Genomic DNA, 24151 nt, shown 5'->3' with positions numbered 1-24151 from the left:
AAGCATTTATGAACTAACCAGTTGATAGGGACCTTAAGCCTATCGATTGGAAGACTTTTTGAACTACCAAATATATTGGGACCTTAAGCTAATCGATTGGAAGAAGCCTAAACGATTAAATAATTGATTATGATAGTGTCTTAATGACTAGAAATGACTCCTTATTCGAACTTTCCAAAATGTGCCAAGATAATTGATAATTTGGGTAACCCAAACGATTGGATCCTTAAACCAATCAATTGGGGTATTAAAAATGCCCATGGAATGTTTCCTTTTTCGGTTCTCTCTCTTCCATATAAAGAAGGAGCCTCTCCTCCTTATTTCACATTATTTTTGGACGCTTTACATTTTATTTGAAATTTATATCTCTATTTTTTATCCTTCTCTTTAGAAATATTTTTATTCACTTAAAGTTTCTTTGGTGCTTTTGAGTGTAAAACCACTTGTGAGGAAGAAATTGTATTGGTAGTGTTGTTGTTATATATCTCAAGAGTGCAATACTCTTGGGAAATTGAGTTTGGTTCTTGAGATAAACTAGTCTTAAAATCTCTGTTTGGTTCTTGAGATTATCTTGGAAAATATTTATTTAGTTAGTTAGCTTAGCTTAGGTAAAAGCTTTATGTTTGATTGATTATATGCCATTGTAAAGATCATCTTGTATCAAAAGGTTTGTGGGAATAACCTGCAAAACCTCTAAGTGTTAGTCGAAATCCCAAGAAGATCTCTTAAGAATAGAAGTAGGCCAACGTTCGGCCGAACCTAGATAAATCTTTGGTGCACTCTTTATAAACCTTATCCTCTTTAATTTTCGCTATTTATTGTACTGTCTTTGTTTCCGCTGATATTTAATCTATCCTTAATAAATTACTAACACAATTTCAAGTGTAATTGAGAAAACCACTAAAATAATTGAAAACTTTAAAAACCATAATCCACTATACCTTCTTGTGCTTGGAGTCACATGTCCAACATTAAGGTTTTTGTGTACTCTTGGCAACTCATTCAAAATAGATTTCCGACTAGAGAGGATTTGAAGAGGTGCTAAATAGTGTTGGGGCCTAGTAGTAGGGAGTGAGCGGTGTATGTTAGGAAGGTGGAGTCGACAAACCATCTTTATTAGTGTGAGGTTCCTTCTTTCATATGGTCAATAGTTTTTAAGTGGGTTGAGAGGCGGGGGCCTTTCCGACCCTCGATTTTAGGAGTTTATAAGTTGTTCCATGGTTTTAGTCTTAGAAATCAAGCACCTTTATGCTCAATCTTAACCTGGCATTTTGGGGTCTGGATTGTTTGGAAAATGCAGAATAAAAATATTTTTAGTAGGAAAGCTTGACGCTTAATTACTAGATGTCTATGATTATTGGTTTTACTTGGAAGTGAGTTCATGCCCATGCTTTGGGTTTTATCGTTTCTCTAGTTGTTTGGGAGCGAGACCTGCTTAAGTGGCTGAGCGGTTAGAAGTGTGTTAGGTGCCCCAGGGCCAGTCCTTTAAATTTGGGTGCCTTGGGCGAATCAAAAGAGTGGTACCCCTATAATTTTTTTAACAATAAAAACATAAGGATAAAAGAAATAATTGAATAAAAACACATTTTCATTTGACATTATGCAAAAAGAATACAAATATGGATCCTAAATAATTGAATAAAAACACATTTTCATTTGACATTATGCAAAATCATTAATAATTTGGTCATAATCAAGGTTTTTCAAAAAATTATTTTCAATTGAAATCAACGCAAGACTATTTAATCTATCTTGCGACATTGTGGATCCTAAATAAGATTTTAATGATTTTAATTTAGAAAAACTTCTTCCTGCAGATGCAACTCTGATAGAAATAGTCAATATCATTCTATAAGTTATGCATGCATTAGGAAAATAATTAAAAGTCTTTAAAGAACTAAATATCGTATAGCTTGATTTTGATTCAACGGTTAAATCTTCTCTAATAACTTTCAATTCTTCAAACAAAATTTCACCATCAAGATCAATAGCTTAATCCAAATTTGACACGGTCAGAAGATTTCTAACCTATCAAATAACATTATCAATAATACATATTAATATTCTCTATATTATTATTTTAATTTTAGTGCCTCAATTAAATTGTTTAGTTGCTAAAATTATGGATATATTAATTTATTTTATTTTAGAGGAATTAATTGATTTTATTCTATTATATATTTTATTTATAGGAAATTACATTCTTTTATTAATTTTGACTTTGTTGTGACCCTATAATTTTGTTAACCAGTATTTAAAAAAAAAAATTCTAACAAATATTTTTATAATATAAAATTTTATTTTAATATATATAGAGATAAAAAAAAATTTTGGTGCCCCTAAAATTATGGGACCCTGGGCTCCCGCCCTACGAGCCCATGCTCAGTGCCACCCCTGAGGTGCCCAGCTGTCATCTTTATGTTTTTGTTTAGGTGAACATGCATACCTTATCAAAACTTGCTCTTTCTAAAAGAACTTTTTGGCCTGAGGATTGAAGATAGGTCTCTCAAGTTATTGGGTCAAGTGTTTGTTATTCCTGGTTGTTGATTTGATGGTCTTTTATTTTTTTCTTCTATTTTTCTGTTTATTTTTTGTTCTGGTGTGTTGTCAGGGTTAGATTGGTGTTTTCTAAGCACTTCTAATGCCCTTAGCTACTTTTGTATATTTGTAACTCTTTTTATATTCTTTTTAATATATGATTCTCCCTTTTCTATTAAAAACTACCCATTATAATCTTTTTTCAAGTGAAAGGTCATCTCTTTTAAGGAGACTATCAACCAAAAAGTTTTTAAGATGAAAGTCTAATCGAACTGTACAATATCCTACTACACGGTAACCCCTATTTTATAATACACACTTAAATAAAGGTCATTTGATCACCTAACCCAAAATAATTTCTTGGGCAAAGAGAATTTTCTTCAAAGGTGACTAATTATCTAGAGAGAATTCGAGAAATATTCGGAAAATTCAACAAGTAAAAAAAGGAAAGAAATAGAATTTGATAACTTAGAAAGCGTATAGAAGAGAATATGAAAGGAAAAAGTTTCGAAGGATTTTGGTGTGATTTGTGAAGTGATCGAATCTATCTATTTATATGAAAAGTTTTCGATCCGACCCATGAACAATAATTTAAGTTTGCCAATGAATTGTATAGACAGGTGACACAACTTCCAAAACTCTAGAACCAGTCTTAGCAAACTCATTCAAAGCTAATTATTGTTAAGGATGGATGACATGTCAATTCAAAATGAATTTCTTTTAAAAAAACTTTAATGCCAAAAAGTAGGATCAATGCCAAGCCAAGCCATAAGCCCATGCTCAGCATGAGCCTGTCGACCAGACACACCACACATTGTATTAATTATTAGGATAAAGCTAACATGTGCCCCAAGGGCACATGTTAAGAAACCTAAATATAGTAAATTAGTATTGGAAAATGTAATAAATACATTAATTATGAACTTTTTATGAAAACAATGCACATTTTTTTAGAAAGAATTTCTACATTTAGCTCTTAACATGTGCCCTTAGGGCACATGTTAGCATGACCCTAATTATTATCATTGCTCCACTTATTCGTAAAATTTTCTAGACCCTTTAGAGCACACCAAAATAGACACCCTCTATAATATATAAACCCTTAGGCTATTTAAACCCGTTACGAGACAAATCCTTGAAACGTGATGTATTGAAAAGTGACTTATAGTTGTCTATATATATATATATATATTAGAATGTTTTATAAGCATATATTAGAAAAACTATACATGAATGAAAGACAATGGGGGAAAGAACACGTGACAGTAACTCTTTTTGGTTGACAAAATCAATCCTCTTATAAACTACACTCATAGATTTATGAGATACAACATTGTTATGTCGGCTCTTTTGAATTATTTATGGAAAATCCACTGTCATACGAAACAATAGTAATTGTAGAGACTATTATGTGATTAGACTATTATGAACAACATTTATGCTATATTGATCTACCATAAGAATACTATATAAAGTGTTATGTTAGAGTCATAAGTTGTTCTCATAATGATAGTGATGTATGTCACCCTTGTACTTAAACCAATATAGTCCCTTAACTAGATGCTTAACAAGTAACATGGAGGGAAATAAGTGACCTATATAAAATTTATCCCAACATATGCAACATTAATATATACGAGTTCCTTAATCGAGTATGATTGTAAAATGTATGACCATGTTGAAATAAGACAATAAGGGATATTGATCTTTTTAATTATTAAGAAGTACACTGACTTTTTATTTTATTTCGCAAACAATGTTGCGGTGAGCAAGAGTCGCCACCGACTTTTATTTTATCCAATTAGGAATGGTATAAAAGAACATGAAAGACATTCTTTGAAAAGAGATCGAGTTCGGGGGGTAGGTTATGCAAAGGGAAGGTGTAAGCACCCTTTGCATCCATAGTTATCCATGGGCTCTTAATTGCTTAGCTCACTTTGATTTGTTTGAAAGTGTCATGTGTGTTTAGAAAAAAATTTTTGATTTTTAGAATGTCTAAAAAGACAATGATAGATAACATGGTGTGAAAAGCGTTCGATTTGTTGTGAGCAGGAACTTAAGAGTTACCTACCCTAAATTCGTAAGGTCTTTCCTATTTTAAGACTTTCCTTGTGTGATAGTACTATCCATACCATATTAGGGTAGGTAGTCTTATACATTAGATGTGAGGGTCATCGAATTGTCATAGGGGCTATCCATACCATAAAGAGGGTATGCAATCCAATGAGATATGAATAGTCATAAAGAGATATGAATAGTCATAAAGGCAACCAGTAAGGATACCTTAGCCATCGAAGGGACTATCACCATTTAATCGAGGGACAAGATCATTTATACCAAAGGCGACGTCGAAGGGACTATGATCTTTAAATCGGAGGGACATGGTGATTTTGAATCGTAGACAGCATAGGCTAAGGCATCCCTACGCTCGAAGGGACTTGACTATTATTTTTGAGAAGGCAACCAAGAGGAGGTACCCTAAAGGTGAGTGTGTGAACGGTAAAATGGGTGTGTTAGATTCAGATATATTATCTTGAAATTAGTAAGCTAATATTTCAGTTAATTAGTTTTGTCATGCAATCCTATTAGCCATACATCTAACAAGTATATCGCAGTCATATGGTGCGGAAAGTAAATGCAGAAATTAAATCCTACGCTATTACAAAAATACTCATTTGCAACCTTTACATCGATTTCTAGAATTTAAAAGTAAATGCATAATTAAATAAAGGGCCGAATTTAAACAAACACGCGTCATTCAGTGGAATTAGAGATGAGAAGAAGAATCGAGAGAATTTAGAAAAAGTTAGATTTTTATAAAAAGATTAAATGAAAACCTATATTAATTTATTAGTAAACTAAGTCTAAATTGTCCTAAATTAATGCTAAAAAAACTAATTAAATATCTAAATTAATTATTTATAAGACCTAATTCCTATTCTAAACTAAAAAATTTGATTATGTCAAAATTGGAAATTAATTGTTATTTATTTATTTATTTAAATGTAATTAAACTAGTTATAACATAATTAATTATATCCTAATTAAATTAAAAAAAGTTAATTAATTAACCTAAATCTAATTCTAATATTAATAGGTTAATTTTAATAGTTAGGAGTTAAGTTCAAAATTAATTAAAACAAACAAAAAGAAACAAAAAGAAAATAAAGAAAACACAAAATAAAATAAGTGGGGCGCAGGAATCATGTACAAGTGGTCCACGAAGGTGCATCGTGGGATGTCACTTTCTGGGCGTTGGATGGGATTCCGTGATGATGCAGTGGCAGATAGACAAGGGTATACCATGGATCCTCATAGAGGGCGCGCACCAGATCTATTAAAGAAAATCTGGAAAAATAACATGTATGGGGTGGAGATCAAACCCACACCCTCTGCCTTCCTTACGCATCCTTGTTGCCAATTGGGCTGATTATTCAATTCGTGAATAAAATGAGTGAAATAAAATATAAGAAAGAAATAGAAACTAAATGAGAAAGTACGCGTGAAACCCAGAGAATGTTGACTGGCCAGTGAAACAAAGACACGCACACAAAGAGAGAATGGGACTTGTTCACCGGCGAATGGGAGTGTAGCACGTACGGTCCAGACTTCCGCGCCACTGTTCATCTCCTTCTTCCGCCGCACATGCGGATTTGCTTACGAAAACCGCTGCAGTTTTACCTGCGGAATAGTCATGTATTCGTAGGAAAGAATCTGCAAACATGGAACTCATGAAAGCGATCAAGATGAATAAAACCAAAGGCTCGGGTTGACTTAAAAACTTCTCCTGATAATGACTATGTCATCCATTTGGCTTAAAACAACCTGCAAACATGCATACGAAGGGCAAGAACGCGCATGCCCTAATAATGGCAAATCACAACCTGTAAGTCCAAGCTTCAGTTTATTGGTTCTAAGCTTCTCTAAACACCACCATGAACTCATAAAAGGCAATATATTTACGTAATACACGCTAAAATATGTAAAACGAATCACAAGAATATATGTAACAACATGAGCAAGATGCAACCAACCTACATGTTATGGGACACCATTAATCGTCCATTACTATTTTGTATTACCTTATGAAGAGCTTAGGATGATTGGTTGGTATTGAAACGAGCTGCACCCAAGGATTCGAATTTAAACTTTTCTCCTCTCTTTTCTATGAGTATGGCTAGGGTTTCATCCACCAAGATCTCTCTCCTTTGAGCCTGAACTACTTGTATATATATCAAGGAGCAAAATAGGGTTTTTAGTTTGGAATAAAATTAAAGGTCTTGATTTAAAAAAAATTGATTTGATTTTATGTTCCAAACTTTCTATTTCAAGTTCCCATCTATTTTATGCACTTTTCACGTTCCTTTTTTACTTTTGGATTGTATTAGATTGGTAAAGATGTTTGGAGAATCAAATCACAAAATTTATTTCATTAAAAAGTGATTTTATTTGATATATTTTTGTCTTTAAATAAATAAAAATCAATCATAAATAAAATAAAATCATGAAATAATATTTATATGACTAATGGGCTCCTTATGGACTTGAAATCACGTCGCCCAAACAAATGTTAAGGCCCAACACTCAAAAGTGTAAAAAAAAAAAGTCATTTAAGGTGCCTAACATTTCTAAAAAATAGCCCAATTTGTGCAATCTATAACTCTCAATTTTTATTGTATGGAGGTGTTCTAGGACTTTTTGGAAAGCCCAAGATGTCTTCTACAAGCCACTTTCGAACATGTTTTCCATTTGGAGATTTTATCTTGATGATATATCTCCTGATAAAAAACAGCTTTTTGCGAGCTTCTATAAGGACCTGTAATGTATTAACTCCTATCTCTCAAATGGTACATTTCCTGGATTTGGGCCCAACATCAAAGTTGTAGAGAATTGAATTTCCTTGAGAATGAGCTTTGGTTGGACAATTTCTGATGAACCATGTGAGAGTTATGACTGGTCAAAGTTTAGTTGACTTTTGCCTAGAAACCCTAATTTTAGAAACTTGGACTTTTGATGAATTTGAAGATTTTCTTAATGAACCATGATCAAAATTTGATCAAATGATGAATGTGACCTTAAGATGTTGATGATGACAAAAAATCTGGAGTTTTGACTGTAAGTTGACCACATTTGACTTTTAGGTCAACATAGTCGACCGTTGATCAATTAAGCAGTTGACTGAGCAATCTTGTGATTCAAGGCTTGAAACTTGGTATGAGGATCCTTTGAGACATATGAGATGCTATGTAGTCCACTTGAGGCATCAGAAGCTGGTTTTACCTTGAGAGAAACAAAACCCTAGTTGTGGGTTGATTGCTTATGAGAGAGATAGTCATGCCTATCCCTTGTGTGGCCTTGAGTAGCTGAAGATCCTATGAGCCAGAATATCTTGAAATATGATGGGCAAATTTTGGGGCATGACATCGAGTATCAAAGAATATACATTATTTTACTATAAAGGGGTGCACAAATTATGCCTAGTATTATACACATGACCTTTATCACAAAAAGATTATTTTAAATCTCATGACATTCTCATCACTTAAGTAACAATGATGTGTTGTTAGACACCGCTCTCTGTTTATAATATAAATAAATGATTTATTATTATTGTCAATGTTACGAGAACTTACACATGGCATCACACATAAAAACTGATAAAAAAGAGAATAAATAAATAAAATTAGGATGCATTCTTATGACGCACTAACACTAATTATAGAAACACAACACACCGGAAGATAATGGTGTGTATAAGTGATTATATAAATATAACCTTTATAATAAAGTTACAGTCACTCATTCACGTATTCTCCAAAGTGTAGTCACTCATTCACGTATTTTTAAAGTGTAACAGCACTAAGATTTTGAGTTCATGTTCTCTTTAGACCCTCATCCGTTCACAACTAGCACGGTAGGCAGAAGAATCTCGTTACAAATTTTATTCGTGTGGACTGAGTAGATGCACTTTCATTCGTGTTGCACTTATGATCAATTTATTTTGTCACTAAAAAATTGTGCACTAAAAAAAAAATTCAATTAATTCCTGAATTATGACCATTCGTAAAAATTCATCGTAAGAAACACTTGCTCCACACCCACCCTTCTGACACCGTGTAAAAATGGCCTATGCACCATCTCATACACTTACCCAAAGCTTAAAGTCATTGAAATACTTTACCACGTCTTCAGCGACTCCTGTACATGGGCACACAAATTTGAAAACCTAAAAATTTAACATTTACAAAAATTTTATGATTGTATTTTCTAGCAAAATACCACAAATGGGTGAAACTCACTATTCGGCTAAAGATTGAAACATGATTCTCACAAACCATGATTACTAAGAAAACTCCGTACACTAAACGCCAAATTGAAAAGTTTGGAATGGATTACGGGTATCAAACGTCGTCATGACTTTTTATACAACATTTGACAAATAATTACTGGCATGACCAAAAAGGTAAAAATATCATCGCAAAAAATGTACAGAAAATAATGATCAAATGCACTCTCTAATGACTAATGGTGATAGAAAGTCATGACTATTTTTGTGTAAATAAATCAAATTCAAGTTCATCAATCTAAACAAAACATTAGCCAACAAAATATGAATTATTAAATCCAACTAAAACAAGTAAACAAAGCAGTAGTTTAGTCCCAATCATGTGATAAGAATAAACATTAATAGTAACAAGTTTAGCAAGCTCTTTGATATCATCCATCTTATCCCACTGAAAGCCAATGCTCGAAGACCTATTGTTCGAAAGATCACACCCATTAACCACCCTAGCTAGTTCATCAACACCGCAATAACTCAAACGAGAACTCTTTATGATTGTAGCAGCCAGCGGTCCAAGCTCCACAGCATTTCTGCATCCAAACCCATAATTCTTCTCCAACTTAGCTACATTATCATTGATACCGAAACCTACAAAGATATAATTCGGATGGCGAAGAAAATTAACAAGTGATTGTGGAACAACATGACTTATCATAATTATAAGACACGAAGTTTCATCACAGATGTGCACAGCAGCGCAACTCGACGACAAGGTATCAGGATTATGAGTAGTCCAGTCGGCGTCAAATCCGAAAACCTTTGTCCTGGAATAAGTTGTTCCCAAAAAACGCGATATATGATCATCAACCACCTCCCGCCTATCGGTAACCATGGTCTTGACAGAGACACCGTTCAGGTTAAACACCTCAAAATAATTACGGTTAAACGCCTCGACATGACCTGAGTTCCCAATACCCCAGTACATTGTACTGTTGTAGTGAAAAAGATTGAAAATATGATCGAGAACTGACAGATTGATATAAACAAAAGAATATTTGATATTTATAGATATACCATGAGTGTCTTCAACGTCATTCTAGCTTATCGCGTCTATTAAATTGCATTCATTTGAATATGATTGGTAATAACTTGGAGGATAATGCGAATTAAACACTTTCTATATGTCTTCCCTTTATTCAATTGTTATCAAAACGGTGGCCACTTAGTTTGCATTTTGGAAATGTTAATTAGTACAAGGAGTTACTTGGAATATAAATAGAATTGAAACGATAGATAGATATACCAAGATTATCGCTCTGATGCATGTAGAATGAGTCCAACATGTCCGTTTGTTAGGAACACTTGTTTGTTTCGGAGTTGTGTTTGGCGGATTTAGCAATGATGGTGGTGTTTTACCCGGTGATGTCGTCATGAAGAAGACGACGGTGGAAGAACGAGAAAGAAAGGGAGAGAGAGAAGACAAGAAAGAGACGGAATAAGAAAGAGAGAAGAAAGGACAACAAAAGTCAAAAGATAACGAATTTAAGTGGATAAAAAAATTCAATTAAACAAACCAAATCGAGAAAAAACCAATTGTTTATGGTTTAGTTGTAAAATCTAATCAAACTAATAAAAATTAAGGTGAATTCTTATTTACCCACCTAAAAAAATTGGGTAACTTTACCCATCTGAGTTGTCAAGTGTAGAAGTTATTAGGTGTTTTTATGATGTGTCATATTTTTATTCCTAGTTATATACTTTTGAATAATTATACATTTACCCCAAATATACTAATGGTAATTTTTTATTTTATTCTATAATAAAACAATATCTTTTCAAATTCTTTTTTTTTTTCACGGTTCATTCTACTGTTTTTCTTTCTTCTTCTCCACTTTGATTTACTACTCTCTCAAATCTTCCATTAAACCAATCTTTTCTTTCTAAACTTTGTCAATTTCTTCTTCCTTTTTGCTACTCTTTCAGTCAATCTCTTCTCTCTCACTCATATATTTCATTGCTACATCTATATTTTGCTAGATTTCTACTCATTTTTACAAGGTAATTTCTCTTTTTTTCTCTTTAATTTTGTATTTGTTTTATGTTATCATTATTCATATATGGATAATTTTGTATTTGCTTTCTCTTATTAATATTCATAGATGAATAATTTTGTATTTATTTTCTTTATTAATATTTATAAATGGGTTTTGTCTTTAAACATTGGTAGTTTGTGGATTATGTTTGTTCTGTTATTGTTGCTGCTATGAAATGATGATAATGAGTTTGTCAAAACAGTTTGAAAAAGAATTATTTTTCTTGTAAAGAATAAAATGGTAGCAACTGTTATGAAATGATGATTATAATTGGCTTATGCATCACAACAAAATATCATTAAAATAAAAATTAAAAAAGAAAAAGAATAACTCTTATCTCTGTTTAATTTTCAATTGGGTTAATTGTGTGTGAAAACTCTTAGAATTTCTTTCAGTTCTTAACACTACGTGTTCAAACTTTTGTTGTGTTTGATTCATAGGACTCAATGACACTTTAGTGATTTAGATGTATTCTTTCAATTTGAAGCCATTTTACACGGTCTGTTTTATAGATTTTGAAGAAAACAAAGAAGGTCAAAACTCTTATAGTTCTCTCCTTCCAAATTTACCTTTGATCTATCTAGGTCAATAAATAAAATGAAAGGAAGATCTACTGGATTTTATGTGTGTATGTTTGCTTAGTCTCTAAATTATAGGTGTTTTTTTTAAAAAAAAATAGTCAAAAATATTCAAACAATAATAAAAAATAATCATGGTTCATTGCCTTCTTGCATCATATTGAACATTTGACATTAAATCTTACCGTTATGCTTATAATGTAAAATTGTGAGAAAAAGTATTTGTTTGTTGAGGTTTTAATTCTCATAAAGCTTACTATTATGTAGATGGAGAATCTAAAATATTTATATTTGTTTGTGTATTTTTATTAGGTTCAAATGGACGTAGACTCTGAAGATATAGATTGTGAAGAATTGGTTAGTTGTAATAATGTCGGCGATGAAGAAGGAAAAGAGGACATGGATATTTACAAAAAGATTAATGACCTGACAGATGATGATATAAGAGGTTTGGAATTTGTTTCTGAGGAAAAAGCAATAGATTTCTATGAAATATATGCAAAATGTCACGGGTTTGCAATAAGAAAAGATGATGTAAAACGTGATTATGAAGGGAATATAATTGTTCGTCAATTAGTTTGTAACAGAGAGGGTAAGAGTGATAAGAAGCGAGGACGGTGTAGAGATCCGAGGCCAACGATGCGAATGGAATGTCGTGCGAGGTTTCGAGTAGCTCTAAATCTTGCGACTGAAAAATGGAGAGTTTCTGTATTTGAGCCCTCTCATAACCATGAGTTAACTCCAACACATTATGTCGTGCGAAGTGAATTGAATTGAATTGATTTCTTGTAATAGACATTACAAAAAAATATTTTATTGAGATTTCTTTCTTGTTATGTTTCTTGTCTAGCAGTTAAGTGAATTGAATTCTCTCATTAAATTAAAAAATTTCTATTAATTATTTTTAACAGTATGAAATTTTCTATTAATTATTTGCCAAAATTCTAAAAATAATGAATCATAATTATATCCAAAAACAATGTAACATTTTTATTCTCAAAAGTAACAATTTATATGTTTTTTTGACTAAGTAATAATTTTTATTTTTGAAAACATAATCTAAAAAGTATATTTAATGTTTTGTTTAAAATTTTTAATTACTATAATAAAATTAAGAGTGAAGACCCATTTTGGTCCCTCACAAAAATCACACAACTCAAATTAGTCCTTCATAAAAAAAGGATTTGATTTAATCCCTTACAAAATTTAACCGGACCATATTAGTCCATTACATTCCCAATCACAAAACATCCACTCCTTATAAATTGAGATGATTGAAAGAGATGGAGCTGAAGAACAACAGGAAGTGACTCCAAAAAAGATTGTTAAAGACCATGAACTTAAATTTCAAAAAAAAAAATCTCCAAGAATTTCATCCACCATCTCATAAAAACAAAACATGCATTCCGACTTTGGTAGCAACCGGCTCACCCACAGGTTTCTACATTAAGTCTAGTAAAAATTTAGACTTTTCTTCTACAAAAAAAAAAATTCTGATGTAAGTAATTTATTTCATACTTGCTCATGTTTTATATTCATATTTTATAATTCTATTTTATATTTATTATTTATATCTCTTATGTTGATGCAGGGTTTATCTTCTTTGTTTAAAACAATAAACACAATGAATCTAGAGGATGATGAGTGTGCTGTGGCATCATATTTATTTGACTATCATACAAACAAAAATTCTGAAAAGTTAGTCATATATTATTGATTGTATTTAACTTTAATTAATAATATTTTAAATAAATTGATTACACAAAATATAAATGTAATGATATATTATTTTTTATTATTAATTGTAGGACCGAAATTTTAGTTGTTCCGGATGCATTAATTTGTGAAGGAACAAGAAAGTTGTTTGAATGCTTAAAGCCTCGTAATTTGGTTGACCAAGAGATAAAAATATGTGGTAATAGTGTTTATTTTTAAACATATTTAAAAATTTCTAATGTCTATTGTTTCAGATTCTTGATTTAGCTGCAAGTATGTTCACTTATGCTGAAAAAAAAGACAATTTATTTCAAAGATATTGGTTTCTACCAACTACTTTTTCGGTATTAATTTCACACAACTTTAAACTCTTTATTGTTTAATTTGTTTAACTTTTTTCACGTATACCTAAATGATTTTACAAATGGACATTCTCTTGTAGCAATATGTGCAGGCATGGAATGCAGGAACACAAAGAATGATTGAAATATACCAAAACAAATTTATGGGGAAAATAGATAATATTTCAAAGGTAATGAATTATTCTACATAGAGAAACTATTTTTTTAAGTAATAACCAATCTAGTTGAATTTTTTTTATGTATTACTAGTTGAAATTTGACATTATGGAAAATCTATTTGATGTTTTTGTTTTATTTTTAATTTAAAATTTGAATTGTCATAAATTGAATTTTCTTCATTGATTTAATATTGTGTTTGTCATTTATTTGTTTGATTTTTTCATTTATTTAAGATCGTGTTTGTCATTTATTGGTATAAATTGAATTTGTCATTTATCGTGATTTAAGACCGTGTTTGTCATTTATTGGTATAAAATGAATTTGTCATTTACTTGTTTGATTTTTTCATTTTTTTGCTTGACTTTTTTTAATTAAAAATTATTCTTTTTTTAATTAAAAAATCAGAGGTATTTTGACACTTAATTGATTAAAATAAATATCAATTAAGATCTAAAACAAATATATAAAACAAATGGATATAAATATATAAACACAAAAACTGGGCATAAGTCATGCCAATACAAACCACCTATTCTCATGATATATTACACAGCTAATGCTTACGGTCACCTATCAAACTAACACAATGCAAACAGAACTATAACAAAGACACCAAATATAAGATTCCACCTTCCACCAATTCCAACGAAATAAACAAAGTATCAGCAACACCAATTCGGCTTTCATTCCTTAACTCAGTAGTATAACCAGTAAAAAAACAGAAAGCAAGGAACAGCAACCGAGAGCCACCGATAAAATTCCACCGATGCAGAAATTTCTAATCAACTGAACATAAATATCTAAAAATTAAGAAAAAAAACTCTGCACTTAAGCCTGAAAATTAACCAGAATAAAAGCACCTCTAGGCATATAAGAAAAATTCCAACAAAAACTAACTTAGATTGGGCTAGGTAGCTAGGAGGAATGAAAACTCGACGAGACGCCACAACCCCAACCGAACTAAATAACTCCCTGCAAAAAATCGGCCCCAAATTGATGAAAAAATACTGAAGCAAAACTGTCTATGATCACCAAAAGCAACCGGACTATTACCACCTGAATATAAGAAAAGACAAAGCAATTAAAAAAGACTGCCAAAGTTATAAAATCTCTTCTTTTTGAGAAAAAAACATTGGAGAAATAAAAACATACATCTGCTATCAATGTATTATTGTTGCCTCTAATTGCTTCAATCTTACATTCTTCTCAATGTCCTCCATTTTCTTTCCAAAATGATCTACAAATAAGACTATATTTAGATTTAAAAAGTTCTAAAAATTAAATAGAAACATATCATACCAAAGTACTTAAATTTAATCAATAATTTGGGTTAAGTGTTTTATAGAACAAGAAAGAAGATTAAAATTGCATAGAATACTGTAATGATTGTTCAAACAGAGATGAAAAACAAAAAGCAGACACCCCAATGACAACCTGCAAAATCAAAATGCAATTAATCTATGCATTGAAACACTAATAATAATCATCATTAAAAATGAAGGAAAAAAACATTAAAAAATCTAAAATTGAAATGAGATAAAAAGTAAGAGGGGGTATCAAGGGTTTTACAGAAAAAAGGCATACCATATTCCTCATACACAAAACCCATATTTATTTTCCATTAAAAGTGTAAAAATAACCGATGAAAAAATTGTTATTGAGAGAGTAAGTAATCTCTATGTGTGTGTGAAGAAGAAGGAGAATGAGAAAAACTTGTGTGTGATTTTGTAAGTATTGGAAGAGTTATTGATTTGACCCTTTTTCAAAAACGAAAAGACGGAGATGAGAAAGTGAGAAAGAAGGATATTGTCAAGAGGAAGAAGAAAAATGTTCTCTTCTTTGAAATCCTGGCCGCAACTTCAACTCTGCCATAGTTGTGCTGGGTCTGATGCTTTGGTTGCTTCTTGTTAGGTTTCTCAATTTCATCATATTAGAAAATGAATGAAAATAATGTAATTTTTTTAATTAAAAATATTAATTTAAAATAAAATGAGAGTTGGATAAATATGTAATTATAAAATGATATGGGCAAAAATTAAAAACTACAAAATAGTGATGACATGACAAATGATTTAAGTAATAACCAATCTATATAAGACATGTCAAGTGGGTAAAGTTACCCAACATTTTAAGTTGGGTAATGAAGTAGGACCCAAAAATTAATGTAGTTTGGTTCGGTTCTCGATTTTAGTTTTAGTAACCGTCAAACCAATGAATCAAACCAATAGAAAAAATTATCCTTAAAATATTTTATTTCACCTATCATTAAATTCAAATTTTGTGTCGGTCCAACTGTCCTCCATCTTTGTTTACACTTTGTACCTTTTTTGTTTCTTCTTCTTCAACAAAATTTCTTCTAGTTTTGTTACAAAATAGTTTTGACGTGTGTTTGAGGTGTGCAACATGTTAATTGATGTGTGCTTTATTGTGTTCTATTTGTTAAACTTTCAAATCCCTTTCCAAGATTTTGATGTCTAGTGTTAACTTTTGAATTTGATAATGAGTTTATTTTATAATGCAATGGAAACCATGTCACTTTTCATATGGATTAAGAGCAATTTGTAATTTGATTGAAAAAATAAACCATAAAATAAATTATATGAAATGTATTATTTAAAAAAATAGTAGCATAAAATACACTAAAAAACACCACAGTGAATATTAGAGAAATACAATATAACTTAGTTTAGGCCCATTAGGTCATATATGGATAGTCCATATATATGTAACTCTTGTGTTACTGTTCCATTTATTCAATACAAATTGTTATTTCATATTATCATTTGCCGCCATACTTCATCTTCAACAATGGTGCATTCACCATTGTAATATGGTATCAGAAGACTAAGCCCTTTCTTTCTCCTTCTTTCTCCGTCTCCACCATCATCATCCTTACACTCCCATGGCGTCTGACGAAGAAGAAGAAATCCCCACCACACCTATCAAAACTTCTCGACCTTCAAAGAAAGATCCAATCGATCCATCTTTAAACCCTAGAAATCCATACTATTTGCATCCAGGTGAAAATCCCGACGCTATCATCGTTGCACCGCCATTAGACGACAACAATTACTACAACTGGAGCAGATCAATGCGTCGCGCTCTCACCTCCAAAAACAAAATCTCTTTCATCAATGGCACTCTCCTCAAACCTGCATCATCTGACCCTAATTTCGAGCTATGGGATCGCGCAAATAGCATGGTAATCTCTTGGCTCAATCGTACTCTGTCTCCTCATATTGCTCAAAGCACAATCTGTTTCGATTCGGCATACGATCTTTGGGAAGACTTGCGAGAAAGATTTACCAAAGGTAATCACTTCCGCTTCTCCGATCTTCTTCGTGATATCCATTCAATTCAACAGGGAGATAGATCTTTATCCACATACTTCACTGATCTAAAGATCCTATGGGATGAATTAGAAGACATGCGCCCTACCCCTTCTTGCACATGTCCTACACCCTGCACCTGCGATCTATCTCAGGCTGTGCAAAAATTCAAACACATGGAGTATATCACATGTTTCTTGAAAGGTTTAAATGATAATTACCACCACATTCGCACTCAGATCTTGCTCCTTTCCCCCTTACCTAGCATAAGTCGTGTTTACTCACTTATCGTTCAGCAACAAATCGTCCCTGCTGTAACTCCAAACCCTCTCATTCTATATGCTAACCAAAAGGATAACTCACGCACCAAAGGCAAACCGAATACTAAAACCTCTATGATGTGTACCAATTGCACCAAAACGAACCATACCATCGAGAATTGTTACTTTAAACATGGATTTCCTCCTGGATATCGCAGCAAGAACACCAAAAACCCCTCTGAAAATAAACCCTCAACAACTCCAAATAAAGACCATGTCCTCTCAAAAGAAGACTACCAACATCTCATGTTACTGCTTCAACAATTGCGCAAAAATCAAACATCAGAATCACAGGACAAGGACAAATCATCCAATCATGACACAAGCATTATCTCAGGTATGTTTTCAGGTAATCCCTTTCATCAAAACTCTACTTGGATTCTGGATTCAGGTGCTTCACACCATGTTTGCGCTCACATTACTTGTTTCTCTGACATTCATGTTATAAAACCTATCAAAATCTTTCTTCCAAATGGTATATACCTCACTGCTAGTTATTCTGGAACCATTATACTTGAGGATTCATTGCATCTACATAATGTCATATATTTACCTGCATTCAAGTTCAGCTTAATTTCAATATCTAAATTATGTCAAAACAATCAATATAGCCTCTCTTTCTCACACAATTCATGCTTTATTCAGGATGTGTGTACCAGACGAATGATTGGCCATGTGACTCAACATAACAACCTATATTTGCTGCACACACAACCTAAACATCAATTTTCTGTTTTGAATAGCTGTAATTCCTCTAGTAGTTATAATCACACAAAGACTAAGGATTCCCTATGGCACTGTCGCCTAGGTCATCCTTCTAATGAGGTCTTACACACAATGTCACAAAATTTCGCTACTATTACACACTGTAAAATCTCTTCTTGTAACACATGCCATCTATCCAAACAATGTAAACTCCCTTTTACCACTAGCAAATTTGTTTCATTACAATGCTTTGATTTAGTCCATATGGACATATGGGGCCCTATCTCTACTGCCTCTATGGATGGCTTTCAATACTTCTTAACTGTTGTAGACGACTTTTCTAGGTACACTTGGATATTCTTAATGTCTAATAAGTCTGAAACTAGAACACATATTAAGAACTTCATTGCATACTATGAAACTCAATTCTCTTGCAGGATAAAAATAATTAGAAGTGACAATGGGGCTGAATTTTTTATGCCCTCATACTATCACTAGTGCAAAACAAAGATTTAACACCTATTTTTTAAACATATAAAACTTGTTTTTTACCGGTGTTGTTGCTACCGGTATGGTAAATAAGGGCATTTGACACCTCTTTTTTAAATGGTGTTGAATGAAAATATTTAACACTTGTTTTTCAAAATAAAAGGTGTTAGATATATTTGTTTATAAAATCCAAATTTTGACAGCAATTGACATATGTACTCGTAAATTCATATATATATATATATATATATATATATATATATATATATATATATATATATATATATATATATATATATATATATATATATATATATATATATATATATATATATATCATGATAGTGTGCTTTACTCGGAGACTTCGAAGATACCATAACAAGGTTGAACATCACAAGTTTGTACATTATGCAAATGATAAAATCGTATAAAAAATTGTTGTGTCTGACTAGTCATATACCAGAGAAACTATAATCCCTTTTAAATTTATCCAATACATATTATGATTTTCCATCCTATTTGCTTTTTGGGTGATTTCTTCGGCAGCTTCACATCCATTTATAAGAAAGTCTTAAATTACCCTCCATTGATACGACATTACATTGATGACAAGAGATGAAACAAAGGTTATGTTTCAGATGAAACAACTCCACCATAATATTCCAATATGTATGAGTTACTGTTATTAACTCTTTGAGCACGATCTACAGGTTTGAAGTCCATCCATATCACATTTCTTCTTGAATCCCCCTCCGAGGAACCAAAATGCGTAAGTTGTCTGCAACTAACTAGAAGGCATATATATATATATATATATATATAATTGCTGGTTAGACCAAGATAATGAATCTACAATATAAAAATATAAAACTAAATTGGAGTTAACTAGATATTCATAATCTCCACCTCATTCAAAAAACCAAGATAATATATAGAAGCAATTGTTCAAATAAAAATTGAAGTAGATACATGATATAGATTGGTTTACACTAGTGATCTAGTATTAAAAAATGCATATTGAAATAAGAAATTTTTTATCAATGTATTATAGCACCGGATAAAGTAGGAAAATTTGGGAAATATCATACTATTCAAGAAACCATATTTTCTTATCTGTATTGAGCTGTTGGACAAATCAAGAAGCTTTCCTTTCTTATTGAATAGACCTGCATCAATATTGGAATATATGACCCTTTATACTTGTATGTCACATGTAACCATGGCAAAATTTTGACAGAAAAAGAAACCACAAACTTACAACTAAAAACAACTATTCAATGTTGTCTAGAAGTGTCTTTTCGGGTTGCCTTCTTCGCTCATTGCCACAATTGTTTATTTATTCCTTGACGATTGTTGATATGTTAATTTTCTGTTTTGAATCAAGTCAAAACTCCGAACAATTAAAGTCATCCTAATGTGGGAACGGTGGAATAAATCAATGACATGAGGGACACCAACCGAAATCAATAATAACATAACATTATAGAGAAAGCTATGGCAAGAACAAAATAGGGAATTAGAAAAACCGCACAACTATGAAAGTAACAGATAAGTTAACTCCAAGCCTACACGATTAAACAAGAAAAACAACACCCACCAGATTTGATAACAACATTAACCACAAACATCATTGAGATGGCGCACTAACTTTAAAAAAAGTGCCAGCTTATAAGCTAGAACCGAATTAACACATTATTTCATCTCCAAAGAAAACTAGGTAAAAATAAGGGTTAAATATGTTTTTAGTCCTTATAAAATTACCAAAAACTACTTTTAATCCCTATTAAAAAAAAAGTCGACTTTTAGTCCCTATAAAATTACTTTTGCACTCACTTTTAGTCCCTGTAGAGGGACTAAAAGTGAGTGCAAAAGTGATTTTATAGGACTAAAAGTCAACATTTTTTTTATAGGGACTAAAAACCAAAATTGAGATATTTACAAGGACCAAAAACTTATTTAACCCTAAAAATAATTAACAAAATTAGAGTAATATTTTAAGGAAAAAAACTTAACACAAAAAAATTAAATGCTCATACCACAAAATTAGAGTGAGGGTTTATTTTGACGAATTGTGTACCAACACAGGTACCACCACTTGTGTTGCAACAAAGAATGGTACACCGAGTCTGCTAGCAGATAAGTCGAGAAAGGAGTTGAGAGCAATTTTGAATTGAAAATGGATTTGAATTGTGAATCTTCAAAAGAGGTTGACTCGTTAATCTTCAAACGAGAATGGGATTGAAGCGACTCTGAACCATGTTGAATAAGTTTTTTATTTGATCTAAGACTCTGATTGAGATTGAGATCGAGATTAAGAGTGGAATGAAATTGTGAATCTTCAATTGATAGAGAGATTGAAGAGTTTCCCATTTTGAACACATTCTGAGATAAGGGTTTTGTTTTCTCGTGGAAGCGGCACAATGAGAAAGGGTTTTTTCGTTGAAGCGTTGGTGGAAGAAACACGAGTCGCGCTTGTAAAAAATTAAAAAAAATCACTTATCACACCAATTTTCCCTAAAATCAAGTATATATTTATATTTGCAGTTTTTCCAGAACTCTATTTTATACTCATTTTACCTGGTGTCATATATTGAAATATTTTATTTGTTTTAAATTTCACACCTATTTTTAATAAAAAAGGTATCATATTAAATATTCTATTGTCATTTATACACTACTGTATGCCTCTTTAGGCATTGTTTACCAAAGGAGTTGTGTTGAAACACCTCAACAAAACTCCACTGTTGAAAGAAAGCATCGCCACTTACTTAATGTCACTAGATCTTTATTATTTCATGCTTCTTTACCAAAAAAATTCTGGTCTTTTGCATTATGCCATGCTGTTTTTTTAATTAATCGCCTATGCAGCCCTACCATTGATAATCATACACCATATGAGCTCCTTTTTAAAACTTTTCCTACTTATGACAACCTTAAAACTTTTGGATGCTTGACTCATGCTTCTACCCTTGCTAAACAGAGAGATAAACTAGATCAAAGAAGTATACAATGTATTTTCTTAGGTTTTACCTTAGGCATAAAAGGATACCTACTATTTAATCTTACAAACAGATCCCTTTTCACTAGTAGGAATTGTATCTTTTATGAAAATATCTACCCTTATACACCTCCTCATCCACCCCAAAACAATGACTTTTCTACCATGGATATCTCCCACCAGCCATTTATATTTCACATTCCAAACAGCATCCAACACACTACCCCTACCACTTTAAACCAATCTGCCATTCAACGGCACAACCCCTAGTCAGCCTTAACATTACTAATACACATCCCACTCCACAAACCGTTTCAGCACAACAAAACACTCTCACTTCTCCTAACCTTCCTGAAACTTCTCCCTCCCCTATTAATGTCAACACTAGACAGTCCATAAGAATAAAAACAGCCCCTGCATACCTTAAGGATTTTATTTGCAATCATTCATATAAATGCATTCCTCATGACATATCACATTATATATGTTATCAAAATATATCTCCTGCACATCATTCATACATATCATCCATAACTGCCATTAATGATCCTACAAACTATAAACAAGCCTCGGCAGACCCTCTATGGATTACTGCTATGCAAACATAACTTCAAGCTTTAATTGATAACAAGACTTGGATTTTAACAACTCTTCCTAATGGTAAGAAAGCCATCAGATGTAAATGGTTTTATAAAACCAAATTCAAATCTGATGGAACTATCGAATGACATAAGGCTAGATTAGTAGCACAAGGCTTTAATCAAACACAAGGTATTGACTTCTTTGAAACCTTTTCACCTGTAGCTAAACTTACATCTGTCAGGTTAATTCTTGCTCTTGCTTCTTCTATGAATTTACATTTACATCAATTAGACGTTTATAACGCTTTTCTACACGGAGATTTAGATGAAGACGTTTATATGAATCCACCTAAGGGTTTAAAAACATCTCATCCAAATCAAGTGTGTAAGTTATTAAAATCTCTATATGGATTGAAACAATCCAGTAGAAAGTGGTTTGAGAAGCTATCACACATACTTATAACTCACAAATTCAAACAATGCTCCTCTGATCACTCTTTATTTATCCAACATACGGATCAACATTTTACTTGCATTTTGATATACGTTGATGACCTTCTTATTGCAGGAAATAACTTGCACCACATTCAACAAACAAAAGATGTCCTCCATCAACACTTCCGTATCAAAGATCTGGGCAATTTGAAGTACTTCCTCGGTCTTGAAATTGCACGCAATGATTCTGGAATCAACATATGTCAACGCAAATACACCTTGGACTTATTACACAACACAGGTTTACTTGGATGCAAACCTGCCAAAACACCAATGGCACGCGATACTCGACTCAAATCAAAAGATGGTACTCCCTTAGCTGATGCAACTAAATTTTGAAGACTGGTTGGCTAACTCATATACTTACTCAACACACGACCGGATATTTCATATGTCGTACAACAACTGAGCCAACATATGAAACAACCAACTGACACACACTATAACGCTGCACTACGCGTCCTTCATTACCTGAAGAATTCTCCTGGTCAAGGCATTTTCTTCCCCAGCAAAACACCACTGCAACTTAAGGCTTTTTCCGACTCAGATTGGGCCACCTGTCCAGAAAATCGAAATTCCATTACCGGCTTCTGCATATACCTCGGGGACTCCCTCATCTCTTGGAAATCCAAGAAACAACCAATGATATCCAGAAGTTCAACTGAAGCTGAATATAGATCTATGGCGTCTACTGTATGCGAACTACAATGGCTAACAAACATCCTTCATGAACTCTGCATTCCATTCAAACAACCAGCACTGCTATACTGTGACAATGCGTCTGCGCGTCATATTGCAACAAACTCCTCCTTCCATGAAAGAACAAAGCACCTTGAATTAGATTGCCACCTCGTTCGAGAGAAACTACAACATAACTTGTTTCATCTCCTACCCGTGACATCTTCTCAACAAGTCGCTGATGTTTTCACTAAACCTTTGGACACTACACCATTTTACTGTAACATAGCTAAGCTTGGTATTCACTCCATCTACCCCAAGCTTATGGGGGGGTATTAGAGAAATACAATATAACTTAGTTTAGGCCCATTAGGCCCATTAGGTCATATATGGATAGTCCATATATATGTAACTCTTGTGTTACTGTTCCATTTATTCAATACAGATTGTTATTTCATATTATCATTTGCCGCCATACTTCATCTTCAACAATGGTGCATTCACCATTGTAATAGTGAAGAATATCCTGATGAATATTATGTTAAAAAAATATTATAAACCGATCAATCGAATCAAACCAAACTGAAGCAAACCGGTTAGTTTGATTTAGTTTTATTTTTTAAAAAATGTTAAAAACCAAACCAACCTGATAAAGATATCATCGGTTCAGACTTTTTTAATCAAAAATCGATCCAAATCAATATGATTACCCTAGAAATATCCATTAATAAAATAGGATGAGGATGAGAGAGAGAAAAAAAATCAGAGTATTATCCACCTGATATCATATTAACATCTAGCATTTGAAATATTGGAATCTGATATCA

The 24151-nt window shown here is 32.3% G+C and overlaps 1 protein-coding gene and 1 long non-coding RNA gene across 2 annotated transcripts; both read right to left on the bottom strand.

The window, feature by feature from the left end:
- Positions 1 to 9134: 9134 nt before the first annotated feature.
- LOC131638734 (uncharacterized) lies at positions 9135 to 9806 on the bottom strand. The gene has a single exon (XM_058909289.1). The coding sequence runs from the start codon at positions 9804 to 9806 to the stop codon at positions 9135 to 9137; it is 672 nt and encodes a 223-aa protein (XP_058765272.1).
- Positions 9807 to 18922: 9116 nt separating this feature from the next.
- On the bottom strand, positions 18923 to 21078 carry LOC131638727 (uncharacterized). The gene is made up of 3 exons (XR_009294752.1): positions 20609 to 21078; positions 19831 to 19983; positions 18923 to 19738 (listed from the first exon to the last, which is right to left on the bottom strand). It is a non-coding gene; the product is annotated as an uncharacterized LOC131638727 (long non-coding RNA).
- Positions 21079 to 24151: the final 3073 nt, after the last annotated feature.

The sequence above is a fragment of the Vicia villosa genome, unplaced genomic scaffold, assembly GCF_029867415.1.
Source record: "Vicia villosa cultivar HV-30 ecotype Madison, WI unplaced genomic scaffold, Vvil1.0 ctg.002396F_1_1, whole genome shotgun sequence".
Classification (NCBI taxonomy): Eukaryota; Viridiplantae; Streptophyta; class Magnoliopsida; order Fabales; family Fabaceae; genus Vicia; species Vicia villosa.
The sequence above is the reverse complement of the archived record's forward strand: the minus strand, read 5'-3'. Positions and strand labels throughout refer to the sequence as shown.